Below are 18,705 nucleotides of genomic sequence, written 5' to 3'. Positions count from 1 at the left end.
CACACTCTCTCTTCGAAGTGTACAGGCTAACTTCAACTGGTTTCATATTTTATACGTAAAACGTCGTTTCCTATGTAGCTTTTCGTCATGCCTGTTATGTTGTAGTTCACTCTATATTTTCTTTCTTTTCTTTTTCCTGTTGCAGGGCTCACCCCCTCTCTCCCATTCGGATTGTGTAAAAAAAAATGGGTGCATTAGATTCTCTGAGAGAATTCAGTTTTCTGACATGGATAAGAGAAAGAAGAGAGTCCAGGAAACTGATCTTGCTAATCGTATTCATCGCTCTTCTGCTGGACAATATGCTTTTGACGGTGGTCGGTAGGTACTAAGTTTTTTTATACACCTGTTACGCATGCTTTTCTCATGATGCTCCACGTTATTTGCTGTTACAGTCTTCATCACCGTAATAAAACAGCTATTCCAGCAGCCTCTTTGTGTATAGCAATTTTGCAGTGTTACTTTTCTTTAAAGAAAGTTTTTTTTGGTTCAAACTGATGTGTGATTGCATACATTTCAGTTTAACTTAAATGTGCTTGATTAGGACCGAACCTATTGCCACGAAATAACGGCATAAACATTCAGTGTCTTAGATATTTAGATCTGATGATTGGAAACATACTGCATTTTAGGAAGTCCATTGTGAATACATTGTTGATGAGAACCCTAGGGTTACTGATATATGTCAGGCGCGAAAAAACAATCTAAATCTAATAGTGGTAATTTATTGCGGGACCGACCGTTTCTACGTTTACTGAGCCAGCTTAATGTAATAAACACAGACAAGGATAAGTAAATCAGTGAGCTTATCACATATATCGAGGTAATGAAGTAACAAAATCAAATTACAAAGGTCAGCTGGTCTTTTTCACTTTTTCACTCATTTTAGAAGCATGGCCAACTTACAAAAACATACTAGGGAGGCAGGCTTTATTTAGGCATACATTCTGGCCATACTATTTTCATTCATAATAGAATGCGATTGATTTCTGTAGGTCCATGTAATTTGCGTCAGTTCAACGACATCTGAAAATCTGCTGGGGAGTAAAATGTAGAGAAATGAAAAGTTGTAAAAAAAAAAAAAAAAAAAAAAGGATGATTAATTTAGAAATCACACGTCCATCATCCATTTGGAATTAGAACTGCCTTTATAACAGTTTAAACTGCTCTAGACCTATTTCCGCGTAAATAATTCCATTTAAAATCAAATATTGTCTCCAATTCGAGAATATTTTCGAAAATATGATGAAGGAAAATGGGCAATGTCAAAATAGCCTAAAATTGTAGACTATTTTTACGTCAAACGTCATGTCATCTCCACGACATCACCTTGCTGTGTGTGATTCTAAGTGACACAGACCCGCTAAACTGGTAGTGGAGCAGGAAGCGCCTGGAGGAGAAAACAAATCCTGACATATCTCCGAAAGATTCACGTCATAAAACATGCTTATATAAATTGCTGCTCTAGTACCAGTATGTGAGAGATTTGGTAAAAGCATATTATCAGTAATTAACCATAATAAACACACACTGTGTATGTTTGGGTGTGTGATTTATCTCTTTTAAATCTTTCTGTTCTTTGTCTCTCCCAGTGCCTATCATCCCCAGCTACCTTTTCACAATGGATGATGAGGGCGTCTCGAGTACCCCCACAAGTCCCCCATTTTCCTCCTCCAGCTCCTCACTCCAGTCCATCGTGTCACTTTATGACAACTTTACGTATGAGACCAGAGGCCTGCTCTCCACTCCGCTACCACTGGCTCCCTCCACAGCCTCAGCCTCAGCCTTAGCTGCCGCTAACGCCACCACCAATCCAGACTGCCACCAAGGCGACAAACAGCTCCTCAATGAGAATGTGAAAGTAGGACTCCTCTTCGCCTCCAAAGCCACTGTGCAGCTCATCACCAATCCTTTCATCGGGCCCCTCACCAACAGGTGGGTGACACCGCATGTGGTTCAAGCGTTAGGGGGGGGGGGGGGGGGGGGGGGGGGGGGGGGGCTGGGTAGTTTGAATACTCCCAGTTTGAATGAACAGTGTAATGGCTGTTTCAGGAACGGTGTGTTATCCTTTGAAGAAGGGATGAAGGAAGCCGTGGCAGACAGTCACCTTTGGGACCATGATAGAGATTTTGTCATCATGCTATTTTGGTCATTTTGTTACCCAAACGGGTAGATGAGGAAAAGTAGCATTTCCTGAGGTCTTTCTTGTACATGATGATGGCACACTTAAATGTCATATTCAGGTCAGAGGTCATCTCCTGGGTTACGGTCCTTTTCCATTCCCCTCCCCTCTCCCTCAGTTCTGCCTGTTGTGACAGAATGTGGAAAAACAAAATGTGGTGTGAGTTAGACAGTAAAAAACATAGCCCTGTTCAATAAGAACGGACCGAATTTGTAATAAAATATAATGTTTTAAATCAATAATTCAATTCTCCATATAGTGTGGATATCATAATGTCTTTGAAATTCTGTAGACTTTTGATTGAACACTCCCTTTATTAAAAAAAAAACTACATTCTGAGAGAATGTTCAAGAGATGTGGCTCCTATGTGCTATTCCTCATCGGCCGCAGAAAAGAGGCAGACACCACACTATGTTTCTGCTTGAGCTGAGCACAAAACTGCTCCGCAATTTCAACAAGGGCTACTGCTCTGTCATCTTACCCTCACTACCCTTTCAGACATGAGAAAATGACATCAGGTCAGTCAAGCAAACAAACATCTCAAAGCCCCCCCCGTGCAATTGCCTACATTAGGAACCCTCTACAAACACCAGCTTATATGTTGACAACTGTTGGCCACATGTTGTCTTTATTGTTCACTTGAGTGTCCAGAAATGATGTTTTTGAAGCGGTGTGTCAGAAGTTCAAAGGAAACTATGACTAATCCGCTCCAAATTATAGGACTATACTCATCCTGTTTTTCAATATTGTGTTTTTTGGGTCATTTTGGTCTGGGAAATATTTGTTTGCATGATATTCAAATGCGACCACAATGACACTGCTGATTATCCTGCTGACTGATGCGTTTCCATGTCAAAGTGTTTTTTTCTAGGATTATTCATTATTCATACTTGCAAATGGTTGAGAAACGTATTTAAAACATGTTTTTTTTTTATGTCATTTGATTTTTATTTCTTTGAGCAATACTGCGGGAGGCTTAAGGGAGGTTTGTGTCACCTCAGTACTGTTGCCTTCCCTCAGAAAGAGTTAGCACCCTCTGTGTCATCAGTAGTTCCTTCTCTAGTGTTCCCCCCCATTGCCTTTGCAAGCTTTCACCCATCTGTCATTCCTGGGCGAACACAAGCAGGGACACCAGAGAGTTTGGGATTGTGTACGCTTCCAGCACAATTCTTGCTAGACATTTCAGGACCCTGGCCAGACACATATCCAGACAAGCTTTAATTTGCTTCCATGGTTCCAAGGCAGATTCAGAACTTCCCTTTGAAAGGGAGATAAAAATGGTTTTAGTTTTATAAACACAGGTGGTCCAGAATCATCTGGCTTCTGGATCTGGAATCATCTCATCATCATTTTTTAGAACTGTTGTTCATATATTCGTATAACATGTCCCGTACCTGACATTTTGGTGTGTCATTACAGAATAGGGTACCAGATCCCCATGTTTGCTGGCTTCTGCATTATGTTTCTCTCCACTATCAGTAAGTGATGCACTAATCTTCTCCAAAATGGTCTCCAGCACTGATTTAGTTTCAGGTGTGCATGAACTGATTGTGGAGTTTACATTTATGGCTTAAAGCTGACCAGATCTACATTTACATTTATTCATTTAGCAGACGCTTTTATCCAAAGCGACTTACAAGGATGAACGCACATTTACATTTACACTGATGACACTCTGCACATCAGGAGCAATTAGGGGTTCAGTGTCTTGCTCAAGGACACTTCGACAGGGAATTGAACTAGCAACCTTCTGATTACTAAACAACTTCTCTACCTCCTGTACCATTGTAATGAAGATTAAACTCTCTAAATATTATGATTCTTTATGATATTCTGATGATATTATAAAAAGTTGCCAAATATTTGCCATAAGCATTATCTGTTGCCGGGCAGAAGAATTATTTCAGATGGTTCATAATGTCATAAAGTGCATGAATCACCTCAAACTTCCAGAAACTTCCCCTCCAGAGCACTGAAGTAAAAGACCACTGGCTCTTGAACCGACATTAGTCTCAGATGAATAAGACTGGAAGTGAAGACTAAGACTAATGTTGCTGTTACAGCTTACTTACAGCTGCACTGTAACGGTAGATAACAGAAATAGAAAGATGTGGGAAGAGTATGGGAAATTACATCCAAGTCAACATGCCTTGTTCTGTGGAAACAGGATGCATTGTGGAACCCTCGAGGCCTAATAGGACCTTTGCAACGCACGCACACACACAGGCACATTTGGTAGTCTTTATTAAAACGTGAAGATATGTTGATTTATAGCAGTGAGACATTAATTGCACCTAGAGATGTTTGGTAAGGGAGTTGGTTTGATTTGGAGCAGTGGTGGCGGTTTACCAATCAAACAATCCCTACCCCCATACTTGGTCAAATATTTGATAAATACGTTACATCACATACTTATAGAAAGTCGTGTCTAGTCCTACCTTGAAATTAACCTGTCATCCAAAAGGCCTTGAACTTATTTTTCTAATTTAAATGAAACATGTCTGCTCTCTGTTGACTTGTGTTTTTCATAATATATTTCTTTCTGTCTCTTTCTCTTAATGTCTTGTTGTGTAAGTGTTTGCATTCTCAAAGAGCTACTCTCTACTGTTTCTGGCCCGATCTTTACAGGGGGTTGGCTCCTCATGCTCCTCAGTAGCAGGTGAGCTATACTGCCTTTAACTCCCTTGTACTGAATATAAAAGGCTTCATTGAAACCGTTTGCAGAAGAGAAGTCACTTCAAACTTTACAGTGTGTGTGTGTGTGTGTGTGTGTGTGTGTGTGTGTGTGTGTGTGTGTGTGTGTGAGTGTGTGTGTGTGTGTGTGTGTGTGTGTGTGAAATGTTTTTTTTTTACAGGAATGGGAATGCTGGCAAGTGTGTATACTGACGATGAGGAAAGAGGCAATGCTATAGGAATAGCTCTTGGAGGACTAGCCATGGGAGTTCTGGGTGAGTGTTGTTTTGCAAACTCTTAAAACTCCCTTGTAAAAAGATGAACATAATGGACATTATAGAATTAGAACGAGCTTAACTTGATGCCTGACGTCAGCTGACGTCTAAGTAAACAGGTTGTAAATCTCCAAGCGGACCATAATTCACAGAGATAGCCTTATTCAGTCATCCGCATGAATGAATACGTTTCCCCTAAATGTTTCATTTCCTATTTCCGTAACTCATTACATTAGGATGGTTAACGTGAAGGAGATTCAGTAGAGCTTCTGCTCCTGGGCTTCTCAAACAGACTATGTGCCGAGATCTATGTCCGGGGCCATGGCAGACATGGCTGGCTGTGAAGCGACTGAAAGGCTCCGAGCTGGACTGATGTGTTTGTTTGTCCACCAGTGGGTCCTCCGTTTGGGAGTGTGATGTACGAGTTTGTCGGGAAGACCGCGCCATTCCTCATCCTGGCTATCCTGGCTGTGCTTGATGGAGGTGGGTTTGACACACACATTAGAGCATATCAAATTGTCTAAAGTGAAGGCTCTGGTGCCCCCTTTTGTGTGTGTGTGTGTGTGTATATTTAGATACAAAACCAAATGACTGCAATTTCTCCACTTGCAGTATAACAGTGCTTTTGGATCCATGATGTATTGAGAACTAGGCTTAAGTCTTATTTTCTCTGAACAGCGTTACAGCTCTTCATCCTGCAGCCCTCGAAGGTGGAGCCAGAGGTGAGTGCTGGGAGTTGCTTCTTTTTATTTTTTAAGATTAAATTTTGTATTTTTGGGCCTTTTTGCCTTTAATCGATAGTACAGTGAAGAGTGTGACAGGAAATGAGAGGGAGAAGTGGACTGGAGAAATGACATCGGGGCCGGATTCAAACACGTGTCCTCCATGGGCATGAAGCCCGAATGTGGTCGGGGCTACTGCTTGCGCCCCAGTGCCCCCCAGTTGCTTCATTTCAAACTTTGTGAAAAGAGCCCTTCTGTTTCCTGACCTTATCAGGCAGACCACCCCAGAGAGTAGTCAGGGTGGCCAAACTTAGCGTGTCTTAGAGATGTGCAGTAAGACGTTATATTACAGTTTTTAAAAAAATCATTTTCACACCTGTCTCAATACCATGTCCACTTTTTCAAAACATTTCAAACATTCACCATATCAGTAGACTATGTGAACGAAACTGTAAACACTTCTGTATTGCGTATTCATGACTATTTCATGTGAAATTCACGAATACCTCTTTTTAAGTCCATGTTCACCACCAGCAAAGCTCTGTACAATTAAAAGCAATTCTGCAGATATTTAGATGCTCTTTTCAAAACAGTAAACTCTCAGTTCTCAAACCCTGACCAAAGTTAGATCACGGCAAAAAGGAAATATGCTGTATTTTGACAAACATATGAAACTAATCGCCTAAAATAAGACAGATTATTCAGATTGTAACGAAAAACAAACCTTGTTCATACTTACATTGAAATGTGCGTATCTATAGGCAAAATATTTATGCAGTTGCCTCTTTAGAGATTTTTCCTTCCAGTGTTTTTCATGGGCTCCAAGAATGCCACTACAATACATACATTAACTCAAAAGTGGCATATACAGCATTGTTCCAGGCAAACCAACCGATTAAAATGTTTGTTCTTGGTGTCATGGTAGTTTGACTTTGGTTGTGGGGGATTGTAGAGGTGTATAAGATGTGCTAAAGATTCAAGACAAGGGGGAATGTTTCCGTAAATGGGAAGTGCATACAGCAAACATTTTGTCAAAATACAGATGGACACCATGCTTCAGGATTAGGGCTACATTAGACTTCTAGTGGTAGTATCAAGTGCTGTTTCACCTACTGTACTGGGAATGAAAAGTGTCAAGCACACTTTTTTTTGTTGGACTTTAGTTTCTTTATAGACAATTTACAGGAGCATAGAGCTGTCATGAAGCAGTCATGAAGAAGTGCAGTTTCAGATTTACTTTACTAGTTTGGTATTATAATAGGTTCTGTGAAAGGTGTCATACTGTTTTATTTCTTTTGCAATGCAACACTAAACTATGCAGAAATAGAGGATACGGCAGCACATAATAGAAGCGTTCTGCAATGCTGCGAGCTGTTTGTGTTTTGCAGGTCATTAAATCTTGAGTGACAACGTATTCTTGTGGGAGATAGCATTTGGCTGAGTCATTTTTGGTGGTCGCAGAGCATTTTGCACCAAAGCTTAACTGATGTGCCCACGTGTGTGTTTGTAAAAGCACACTGTGTAAAGAGTTTGGTATGGAGATGGTATTAAGACAAGTGTGAATATGATTGTAAAAAAACTGAAATGAATAGATGGTATTCTTCAGCCATGTCGTTGTGCAAGATGACGCATCAAATGAACAATTGAAAAAAAGCTACGCTACTTTTTAAAATAGAACACATAGACCTCTTTCCGTCCTGAATTCACCCTGAATTCGCACATTTCATGACGGCATTGTGGACAACAGTCTTACTCACTAATCGCTTGTTTGGAATCTTTTCTGGAGAAGAACCACAATTTTTGCCCTCGGAGCTGCTGTGAGTGATGCTTTTTCACTCACTTTTACGGGTTTTACAAAAGGCTAAACACAGCGATACGCGGCGTAATGAAGTGTTTACTGCGTGATGGTCATGTAAAAAAAAGTGTCTTAAATAGGCCGACGTAAGGATGACACATGCAATCTCAGTTATGATGATGCTGTGTTCAGAAGAAAAAGGTGGTCTGTACACATAACAGTTGTAACAGTTGTAACACAAGGAATGGCTAGCCTAAGTCAACCCTGAAAATGAATTCACAACTTCTAGAAGTGTCTGCGAACATAACCAATAGCCACAAGATATTCAGGACGTTTCTGAGGTATATCCATATTCACCCATCTCTACCCACTGTTTTAAAATTCCTTTCCTGTTCGTGCATCATAAGAAATCTACCACTACTGAGATGAAGAACATGCATTATGTCACTGAGGGATTTATTTGTTGATGCCTGAGGGATTCAAAGAAGTGAAAACTAAGGACTAAATGTCAGTAGTTAGAGAGGGGAGTCCAGGGATAAACATCTCTAGGTGTCCTGGTAGCCTTTCTGATCTGTAATATAGACAGCAAACTCCCTGTTTGTGGGGGTGAGAAGAGACTGTGTGTGTGTGTGTGTGTGTGTGTGTGTGTGTGTGTGTGTGTGTGTGTGTGTGTGTGTGTGTGTGTGTGTGTGTGTGTGTGTGTGTGTGTGTGTGTGTGTGTGTGTGTGTGTGTGTGCATATGTGTGTGTGTGTTTGTGGGGGTGAGAAGAGACTGGCTCTGTGGGTGTAATTTGAAAACAGCGTCACAGTGGAGCTGTGTGACGGTGTGTGTGTGTGTGTGTGTGTGTGTGTGTGTGTGTGTGTGTGTGTGTGTGTGTGTGTGTGTGTGTGTGTGTGACGGTGCTTTAAGATGGCACAGAGGAAGTGCAGCTGATCTCTATCAGAGGCCCCCTGACTCTGATCTATGAGCCATGATGTCTATCAGTCTCTCTGGATATGACACTGGCAATGAGAAAAACACATGGAATTGTTTGTGTGTGTGTGTGTGTGTGTGTGTGTGTGTGTGTGTGTGACTGTCTGTGTGCATATCTGGGTCTGTGTGTGTGTGTGTATCTGTGCCTGTGTGTGTGTGTGTGTGTGTGTCTAAGTTGCTGATGTGATTCCTAGGTGCCTCTTGTGTCTCTGGCTCTCACTCTCTCACTCTCTCACTCTCTCACTCTCTCACTCTCTCACTCTCTCACTCTCTCTCTCGGTTTAAAGCATTCTTTATAGTCTCAGCCTGAGCCCGGGGTGCCAGGTCCAAAAAACAAAACATTAAGTCATCAGAGCTGGAGAGCGCTGGCCCCACACTGGAGATGCTCCTCTGAGCCTGTGTGTGTGTGTGTGTGTGTGTGTGTGTGTGTGTGTGTGTGTGTGTGTGTGTGTGTGTGTGTATGCTCCTCTAAGCAGGGGCGTTAAGTGCAAGTCTGCCTCTCGCTGAAGGAAAACACACATCCGACACGTTAAGGCAGTGATATTTATGAATCTGCTCCAACATGGCGACACACTTAGATCATTAAACCATCAAACAGTGGCACACACAGCATCACCACAGCGGTGAGAAGATGGTGACCAATCAAAACAGATGTTGTTGGATGTGGATCGCCATGGTGGCAGTGTTCTGACCCTTCACTTCATTAGTGGGGGGCGTCCCCTGCTTTTAATTAGATTCAGACGTCCACAAAAGGCTGGGAGACGGGTGACGGAAAACGAAGCGAGGCTTTCTTTGGGCACGACACCCCCTCCAATGGGGAGCTCGCAGGAGCGCCTGGTGTGGGAGATGGATGGCAATTATAGCCTGGGGGGTAATTATGAGCTGTCTCTCTATCTGGAGGCCTGATGGCTCTGTGTGTGGAGCCGTCTCAATGGCTGAGGGTGTTGTTTGAAGGGTCTTTTGAAGACAATGTTTTTGAAGGACACTGCACAAGGCCCGTGTAACACCTCCTGCGGTTCCAGCTGTGGGATGTGTGTCTTGAGTTACTCGTTTTTTATGTTTTGTTTGTTGTTCATGACAGTTTCCTTTTATATTTCTGCACTTCGAAAGGCCTGTAGAGGTTTTCTTTTGACAAATTTGGAAGCATGTCATTCTGGACATGCTTCAACCATGAGTTTAAAAAGATAGAAAGAGGTAAATAGGTGATTGATTTAAAAAAAAAAAAAATTATTTCTTCTGTCACACAAATCTCTAAACCTGTAAGAGCGTCAAAAAAGATATTTCTGCATGGACGAGATCTATAATAACAATACATCTTTAGACAGTAGCCAATAGCCAACAGCAACAATGCAGGGATGAATTTCAATCTAACATCCGTTCTCTTGTCAAACCCTTTCAGAGTCAGACCGGCACGCCACTCCTAACGCTCATGAGGGACCCCTATATTCTGATCGCTGCAGGTAAGCAAAGTGCTTGTTTGTACAGAGTGCTGCATTCTGTTTTTGTACAGTGGCCATTTTGCCCTTTTGAAATTTCTACTCCAAAATGGGGATCAAAGGGACATTATGCACGTCTGAGAGGCCAGCTCAATGAGCTGCGAAGAGAACTGATCTGAATATCCTGTTTTATGTTAAGACTGCTTCAGAAGGGGGCCCAGACCAGGTCATAAATAATTAAGGGTGATGTATCGCCCACTTACTGTAGGCCATATCATTCAAAATGATATCAGGGAGAGGTGCATGACTGTGTGTGTGTGTGTGAGTGTGTGTACGTGCGAGTGTGCGTGTTTGTGTGCGACTGTGAGTGTGTGGGTGCGTGCGTGTTTGTGTGCGACTGTGAGTGTGTGGGTGCGTGCGTGTGTGTGTGTGTCTGTGTGTGTGTGTTTGCGTGCGTGCGTGTGTGTGTCTGAAGGGAGGGGTCATCTCAAGCACACAGAGCAGGAAGAGTGGCTCAAGAGCTGAGGGAACACATCTTTGTGTCACTGAAACAGCCTACCACTTCAATTACCCATCTGTCAACCAAATGCTTAGCTAATATAGGGTATTATGTAGACTGTGTGTGTGTGTGTGTGTGTGTGTGTGTGTGTGTGTGTGTGTGTGTGTGTGTGTGTGTGTGTGTGTGTGTGTGTGTGTGTGTGTGTGTGTGTATGTCTGTCTGTCTATCTGTCTGCCTGTCTGTTGGTCCATATGTACTTGTGTATGTCTCTGTGTGTGTCTAAGTTGCTGATGTTTTCGGCATCCTGTGCAAATATTCAAAAGTGCCACTCGTGTCTATGGTTAAAGCATCCTTAAAGCCTTAAATGTGTGTTTGTGTGTGTGTGTGTTTGTGTACATGTGTTTGGGAGAGAGAGAGACAGGAATGGTCAAAAAAGCAGAAATCAAGAAGGAAAAAAGGGAAAAACGTGTGAATTTTTCACAGAGGAAGGTGGTGGATAGATAGATCCAGACCTCCACTTATGCACAAAATAATCCCTCCATCCCTCTGTCTGTCCATCCCTCTATCCCTCCATCCCTCTGTCTGCCCATCCCTCTATCCCTCCATCCCTCTGCCTGCCCATCCCTCTATCACTCCATCCCTCTATCCTTCCATCCCTCTATCCCTCCATCCCTCTGTCTGCCCATCCCTCTATCACTCCATCCCTCTATCCTTCCATCCCTCTATCCCTCCATCCCTCTGTCTGCCCATCCCTCTATCACTCCATCCCTCTATCCCTCCATCCTTCTGTCTGCCCATCCCTCTATCACTCCATCCCTCTATCCTTCCATCCCTCTATCCCTCCATCCCTCTGTCTGCCCATCCCTCTATCACTCCATCCCTCTATCCTTCCATCCCTCTATCCCTCCATCCCTCTGTCTGCCCATCCCTCTATCACTCCATCCCTCTGTCTGCCCATCCCTCTATCACTCCATCCCTCTATCCCTCCATCCCTCTGTCTGCCCATCCCTCTGTCTGCCCATCCCTCTGTCTGCCCATCCCTCTATCCTTCCATCCCTCTGTCTGCCCATCCCTCTATCCTTCCATCCCTCTGTCTGCCCATCCCTCTATCACTCCATCCCTCTGCCTATCGTTCTCCAGGTTCCATTTGTTTCGCTAATATGGCCATTGCCATGTTGGAGCCGGCTCTGCCTATTTGGATGATGGAGACCATGTGCCCGAGAAAATGGCAACTGGGTAAAGTATGAATAAACACGAGGGACGTGTCAGGGTTTCCCTGTCCCATACAGTTCCTGAGAGTTTGTCTTGTTTCCACACATTTCATTTGTAATGGTTCGAAAACTAAAGAGTGGAAATGCCCAGATTCATTAGATGACTGAGGGATCCTTTCGGCTGGAAATGTACCTTCAGTTTCGTCGTAAAGCTCTGCATCCTTAAATACATATATATATATATATATAAATACTTTATACACCTTATAAATATGCCTGTTTTGTCCAAGAGATTTAAGAGACATTTTACTAAAGCTAGTGTGTGTAGTGGAATATAGAGTGAAGTATAGTGAAAGGGGTAACGTGCTGAACCACTATCATTTGTGTGCTGTATTGTCAGCCTTCTGTTCTGCCAAGGGAACAAAAGAGGGAGAGAGAGAGAGAGAGTTGGAGAGACGGAAGAGGGGGAGATGGAGCGGAGAGATGGGGGGATGACAGGATATTAGGGTGTCATTCAGAGACGAGAGGAGTGCCACTGCTTCATTAGGGCGTCTGGAAAGGGGACCAGCAGCTCACAGATGGAGACTGATAATACTTGCCGTTATCTGAAAGCCCTCTTTCTCTCCTCTGCGTCTCTCTCTTCATCCTTCTTTCTCATCCCCTTTTACCTCTCCACCTCCCACCCTCTTTCCACCCTCCCCCTTTCTCTACCTCCCTCTTTCTTATTCTCCTCCTTTTTTTTTCCCCCTCAGGTGTTGCGTTCATTCCTGCCAGTGTGTCCTACCTCATAGGCACCCACATCTTTGGCGTTATGGCGCACAAAATGGGCAGGTATGGAGGGAAATGACTGTGTGTGTTTGCTTTCCCTTTGTTTTCTTATCTGTCTCCGCTGCTATCTGTTTCCGCTGCCATTCACCACCTCAAAATGAGACTCTGCCATCGTTTCAGCATTGTTATTAGTATTTTTTTCATTAAATGCTGAGGACGATGTTTGTGCAGGTTTATATATATATATCAAGTTATGAATCCACACTGCTTTGAAAGGATCTCACTTGACACTATGACATTCATACCACGCCTTGATATGTTTACCAAGGGAAAGAACTAAAAACACAATCGTAAATGACTTCAAGGCATATTCCAGATATCATTTTTATATGACCATATTACATACTGGACCCTTTCCAAAACATTAATTATCACTAATTGGAGACCTCATTGTATCGTTGTCTGTGAGGTGATGTGTTGTCTTAGGGCAGAATGACACTGTGTGTTTTGTTCTAACTGGTGCTGTCCGGTATTTCATCTGGCTGTAGATGGCTCTGCTCCCTAATTGGAATGCTTCTGGTGGGGGTCAGTATTCTCTGCGTAAGTATCTCAAAGCTGCCCGTTTCATCAAAATACTGTGTGAACATGGGCTGCCTTTACTGTGGCCATAGTTACTCTCAGAGCGATTCCATGATGGTGTATGGAACTTGGGAAGCACTACACTTATACGCTTGCACATGTAGAAGATGGGTTATAAGATGCTTTTGCACAATGTTGTTACAGCTAGTGTTGTAACTGTGAGAGTGGTGCTAATGGGTTTTACTCAACAAAGGAGGGATAGAGAGAAAGAGACAGAGAGAAAGAGAGAGAGGGACAGAGAGAAAGAGAGAGAGGGATAGAGAGAAAGAGACAGAGAGAAAGAGAGTATGCGTGCCGCAGAGCAAGCTGGTTTGTATAAAACAGGAAGTACTACGTGCTCTCTCAGAAAAATGTCTCCTCAGATTAGTGTGACATTCTCAGTCTGGGCCGAACCCAGAGACAGTGGCTGACCCTGGAGGGGACGGGGTCATGACCTTAAGAGACAGACACAGAGTCAAATCTGTGAAAACAGTAGCCCCAACATTACGCCCCCAAAATGGTTCCTATAAAACAGGACGTACGCTGTCTCTGAGACCAAGATCTGGTCCTGATCTAGTCCTGATCTAGTCCTGATCTAGTCCTGATCTAGTCCTGGTCTGGTCTTGATCTAGTCCTGATCTGGTCCTGGTCTGGTCCTGATCTGGTCCAGCACTAGAGTCATCTGCACCTCTTGTCATCTGGGAACTCCCTGTGACATCTAGCTAAAAGACATTCAGTACTTATTTTACATTTTAATCATTATGTGGCCATTTTAACCTGTTTTACATTACTTCTGACAGGTGCCTTTTGCCAAAGACATCTATGGACTAATTCTGCCCAACTTTGGAGTAGGGTTTGCTATCGGTAAGTCTTGATTATTCAGTCCTCATGTGTGAATACTTGATACAAATACTATTATTTAAAATATAGCATTGGCTTTTTAGGGTTATATGCTGTGTTGCCGTGTGTCTGGTGTGTGGTCAGTTAGGCCATCCTAAAAAATATGTTGGTTTGCTGTTTAAAAAAAAACTAAAACAAATGTAGCATTTGACACGTTATATATCTTCAGACACCCTTGCTTTGTTTCAGAAGTGCCATGAATTAAAAAAAATGACCCACGAATATAATAATTAAAGGTTGCTCAATAAAAAAACGCATTAAGTGGATTTCTGGAATAGATGTAAGGGGTATTTTATAGTTCAAAAAATATAATAGCAACAGGATGTTGTGTGTGTGTGTGTGTGTGTGTGTGTATGTGTGTACCCCTTTCACGTTCTACTTAATTTTTCTGCCATAGATTAAAAGCCAACATTCTATAGAAAGTAACTTTATTTCCAGACTTCCCTTAAGCATATGTTTATCACCCAAAAGGCACAGGGTGGTCTCTGTATTTAGCTTTACACATTCTACCAAACCGGATCAAAGTCCAAATCAGCAGTTTCATGGCTGCACAGAAGTAAAATAGTTGGTTATAGTCATCAGATGAAACAATGTGGTTAACAAAAAGTGGTCAGGCCCAATTGAATTGAGTCAGTCGGGTCATTTCAAACCAGCATTACTTCCAGGATGGCCTTAGCCAATCAATGCCGAGGATGTAAAACTCTGCTCCCAGCCCATAAACCCAGGGCCTGTATCCATGTGTTTGTTTTCAGGGATGGTGGACTCCTCCATGATGCCCATCATGGGGTACCTGGTAGACCTGCGGCATGTGTCTGTCTACGGGAGTGTGTATGCCATCGCTGATGTGGCGTTCTGCATGGGATTTGCGTTGGGTACGTTGCATTTAAATCTAACTGACTGGTTATTTGTCAGTTCTTTATCCATCAGCAGATTTAAACAGGTTTAAACTTCCTGTAATAAACCATTGTAGTAGGGACACTCCAAACTTTATTGAAGGGTCTGGTAGGTGTCAAAATTTGACTTTTTCTACTGGCTCTCTGGCACTGTGTGTGTGTGTGTGTGTGTGTGTGTGTGTGTGTGTGTGTGTGTGTGTGTGTGTGTGTGTGTGTGTGTGTGTGTGTGTGTGTGTGTGTGTGTGTGTGTGTGTGTGTCTGTGTGTGTGTGTGTGTGTGTGTGTGTGTGTGTGTCTGTGTGTGTCTGTGTGTGTGTGTGTCTGTGTGTGTGTGTGTGTGTGTGTGTCTGTGTGTGTGTGTGTGTGTGTGTGTGTGTGTGTGTGTGTGTGTGTGCATCTCCTCCTGCACAGGTCCCTCAGCGGGTGGGGCCATCGCTCGGAGCATCGGGTTCCCCGCCCTCATGACCATCATCGGGGTGATCGACATCCTCTACGCCCCGCTCTGTTACTTCCTCAGGAGCCCCCCTGCCAGAGAGGAGAAAATGGTAAGATGGTATGGTATAAAGCAGTGGTTCTCAAATGGTGGTACGCGGCTCCCTCTTGGTGGTACTCACGGTACTTGGAATGCCAAATATTTTCTGAGGTGGTACTCAAGGTGAAACGTTTGAGAACCACTGGTATAATGGGTTTGTATATAGTCCTAATCAGGGCATATGTAATTTAGGTTGTTGAGCTAAAACTTCACAGGTAACGCAAACATTCAGGATATGGAGGTGCAAAAGTGTGCTAAGATATCTACGTGTTGCTCCACCTTTGACAATACGCCGGTGTAGTATACATGAGAAATACAAACCACACAGAAGAATGTATATTTACTAGAGGGCGTCGAATCAACCTAGGTCTTAAGCATGGCTTCTCTCCTTTTTGCATTGGATTAGAATACCCGATAGAGATCTCAAGTAGAATCCCAATATGCAGCTTGTTTAGGAATTTGGACCTGAGAATAGAGTACATAGTGAGGGATTAAACCGGTTAAAGAGGCAAGGGTTACAGAACAACGATCACAGGCACAATTGCTTGATGGGTTTATGGCTGGTGCTTTATGGTGCATGTGTTTCAGTGCTTCAGTGGTAACACTCAATGGCTCTTCAATCAGCTAATTTAAGTTCATGTCTTTTTGCTGACGATGTGTGTCATGCTGGAATAGCACCTTACTTAACAGGCGGATTAGATGGGCCCACTCACTACTATTAGCAAACATTTGTCAACTGATGCCAATATGCTAGCAAGGCATGGGCCACTGGAACACTCCCAGCACTGGCAATTAAATAGCCGTTGATGGAGGTTTGATATGGGGCTCATTGTCTTCTCATATATAAATCCTTGGTGTAGTCACTGTGAACTAGCCTGGTGACACCAGCCTACGTATTTCCGCCTGAATTGATTTCAAGCTCATACTCAGTCTGGCCCAACCCCATTGACAATCGTCTCCAGAACTCAAAATTTTGCAGGACCAATCAGCGAACAGTTCAGAGCTGTGACGCAAAACTCGCCTTGGAGGAAAAGACACGAAAAGCTATCGGAAAAGTTGTCTCAACTCTCGAGAACATCAGAAAATTAAAAGGAGAACAAGAGTATTTTCTTGTAAGTTTTATGATTGGAAAGGACGTCGTAGCTCTTCTCCCAACTGGCTTTGGGAAGAGTTTAATCTACCGAATGCTTACTAAACGTTGCTGATTGGTTAAGGGAACTCCAATGATTTTAAACCTCAAGATAAGCACCCGCCGATCTCGGAAACCAAAATGCATTGGGTTGGCCCAGACTGAAAGACGGAATGAAATGGAGTCACAGGCTGGTAATGGCCAGGCTAACTGTGAACCCCCCCCCCCCCCCTAATAATATAATTATATATATATATATCAAGTTATGAATCCACACTGCTTTGAAAGGATCTCACCTAACACTATGACATTCATACCACGCCTTGATATGTTTACCAAGGGAAAGAACTAAAAACACAATCGTAAATGACTTCAAGGCATATTCCAGATATCATTTTTTATGACCATATTACATACTATACCCTTTCCAAAACATTAATTATCACTTATTAAAACCTAATAAATGCATAATCAAACACACAGAGTCTTATCTCAGTGTCTTCCATCAGTGAGAGATCATGATACAACTCATGATATTTCTTCATAACACTACACTTAGAGCGTATGAATGATGAATATGACCTTCTAACGTCATACACATAATTGGGATTTTCTGATAGTTCTTTTTTAATCAGATGTCTTCCAAATATTGTCACATGGGATGGAATAAATTCAACAGTTTGAAATATTCAAATACTATATTGTTATATTTATGTATTAATGTTTTTAGTATGTTTCCATGGCCAAGATATATAAAATGAGCTGCATTCAAACCAGTTGCTTGTTTTCTAGGCCATTCTCAGCGACTCAAACTGCTCGATGAAGACGCGCTCCTATTCTATGCAGGGCACGAGCTACCAGATGGGCGATGACTTCGAAACTGAGAGTGATGAGTAGCCAGTCTTTGTCCAGCATGCACATGACCTTCAAGAGTATCTATTTTGTCGTACAAAAAAAACTGAGAAAAAAAAGGAAAACTAAAACAAAATCACGAGTCAAAAATCTCCGGGGATGGGAATGTCTCTGGGTTGCCACTGTCACTGTCATGCAAAAGGGAAACAGGCAAAACGCTCTCTTGTTGTTGTTGCCCCATGGCTTTACAAAAGAGCATTTTGCAGCGATCGGAGCTGTAGCCAACAGCCTTACCAAAACAGAATGGAGAGGAGGAGGAACAGGGTCTAAATGTAAACAGGGTTTCCCTTATAGGTCATTAAAAGGTTAATCATTTACCCTGTGTAGGTCATTAGAGGTCAAATTATGAGTTATACATTCCAGTGACAGTATTGACAGCTACTGAGCCTGAAATATAAGCTAAGGCAGTTTAATTCAGCTGGTGTAGATGTGCTTCTTGTCATTTATGGAAGCTGTCTTTTCATGCATTTGGATGCGCTGGTTCATAATTGTTCATGACATTGAATTTTTTTTTTTGCTGTGTTTTTAAATTACTAGTGTCTTCAAATGCCTTTCCACATGTTTGACCCCCCCCCCCCCCCCCCCCCCATTTTGTGCTGAAGACAGAGGCATCAAAAGATCTTCCTAGTTAAAATAATTGTCATCCTCATAAAGTTCTGAAGATGAGATTCTGGTGAAGTGATTATTACAGATGTTTACATTAAGGCATTCACAGATGTTTTATCTGTTAGATATGGACAATGGAGATTAAATATTAATTAATATTTCATTTCCAGTCTCTAGCCGGTTCATATATGGAAAGCATTTAAACAGTTATTTAGCCATATAGGTGTTCTGTATACGTACATCTTTGGATTAAACATGCAGATAAAATGGCTGGCACAACAGCCATAGGTACACTACTACTTGTTACAGTAAGTGTTACTGCCTGAATGAAGCCATAGGGAGCAGCTGTTACCCTTCGTAGTAGCTTACCTGTATTATATTTGAAACAGCACATTTCAGATCCAGGCCATGAATTCAGATCCTGACCTTCATTGACAAAATGAGCAGGGTTGGTTTGAAGAACCTTGAGCATCCCAGGCCATACACATAGGCTCAAACCTTTTTTTTTTTTGTAAATAGAGACGGTATATTTTAGTAAATTGTTTTACATGTATGGGAGGAGGGACAAATTAATCTGTTTGAAGT

The 18,705-nt window shown here is 42.5% G+C and overlaps 1 protein-coding gene across 1 annotated transcript; it reads left to right on the top strand.

Moving 5' to 3' along the window:
- Nucleotides 1–185: 185 nt before the first annotated feature.
- slc18a2 (solute carrier family 18 member 2) lies at nt 186–17,499 on the top strand (the record flags this gene model as incomplete). The annotated part of the gene is made up of 15 exons (XM_080848899.1): nt 186–318; nt 1,590–1,932; nt 3,599–3,657; nt 4,755–4,838; nt 5,035–5,127; nt 5,521–5,610; nt 5,806–5,849; nt 10,017–10,077; nt 11,693–11,788; nt 12,516–12,594; nt 13,080–13,131; nt 13,950–14,013; nt 14,802–14,921; nt 15,353–15,486; nt 17,395–17,499. The coding sequence occupies 15 exons, from the start codon at nt 186–188 to the stop codon at nt 17,497–17,499; spliced, it is 1,557 nt and encodes a 518-aa protein (XP_080705025.1).
- Between the last annotated feature and the right edge of the window lie 1,206 nt (nt 17,500–18,705).

Source organism: Sprattus sprattus (genome assembly GCF_963457725.1).
Source record: "Sprattus sprattus genome assembly, chromosome: 12".
NCBI lineage: Eukaryota > Metazoa > Chordata > Actinopteri > Clupeiformes > Clupeidae > Sprattus > Sprattus sprattus.
The sequence above is the reverse complement of the archived record's forward strand: the minus strand, read 5'-3'. Positions and strand labels throughout refer to the sequence as shown.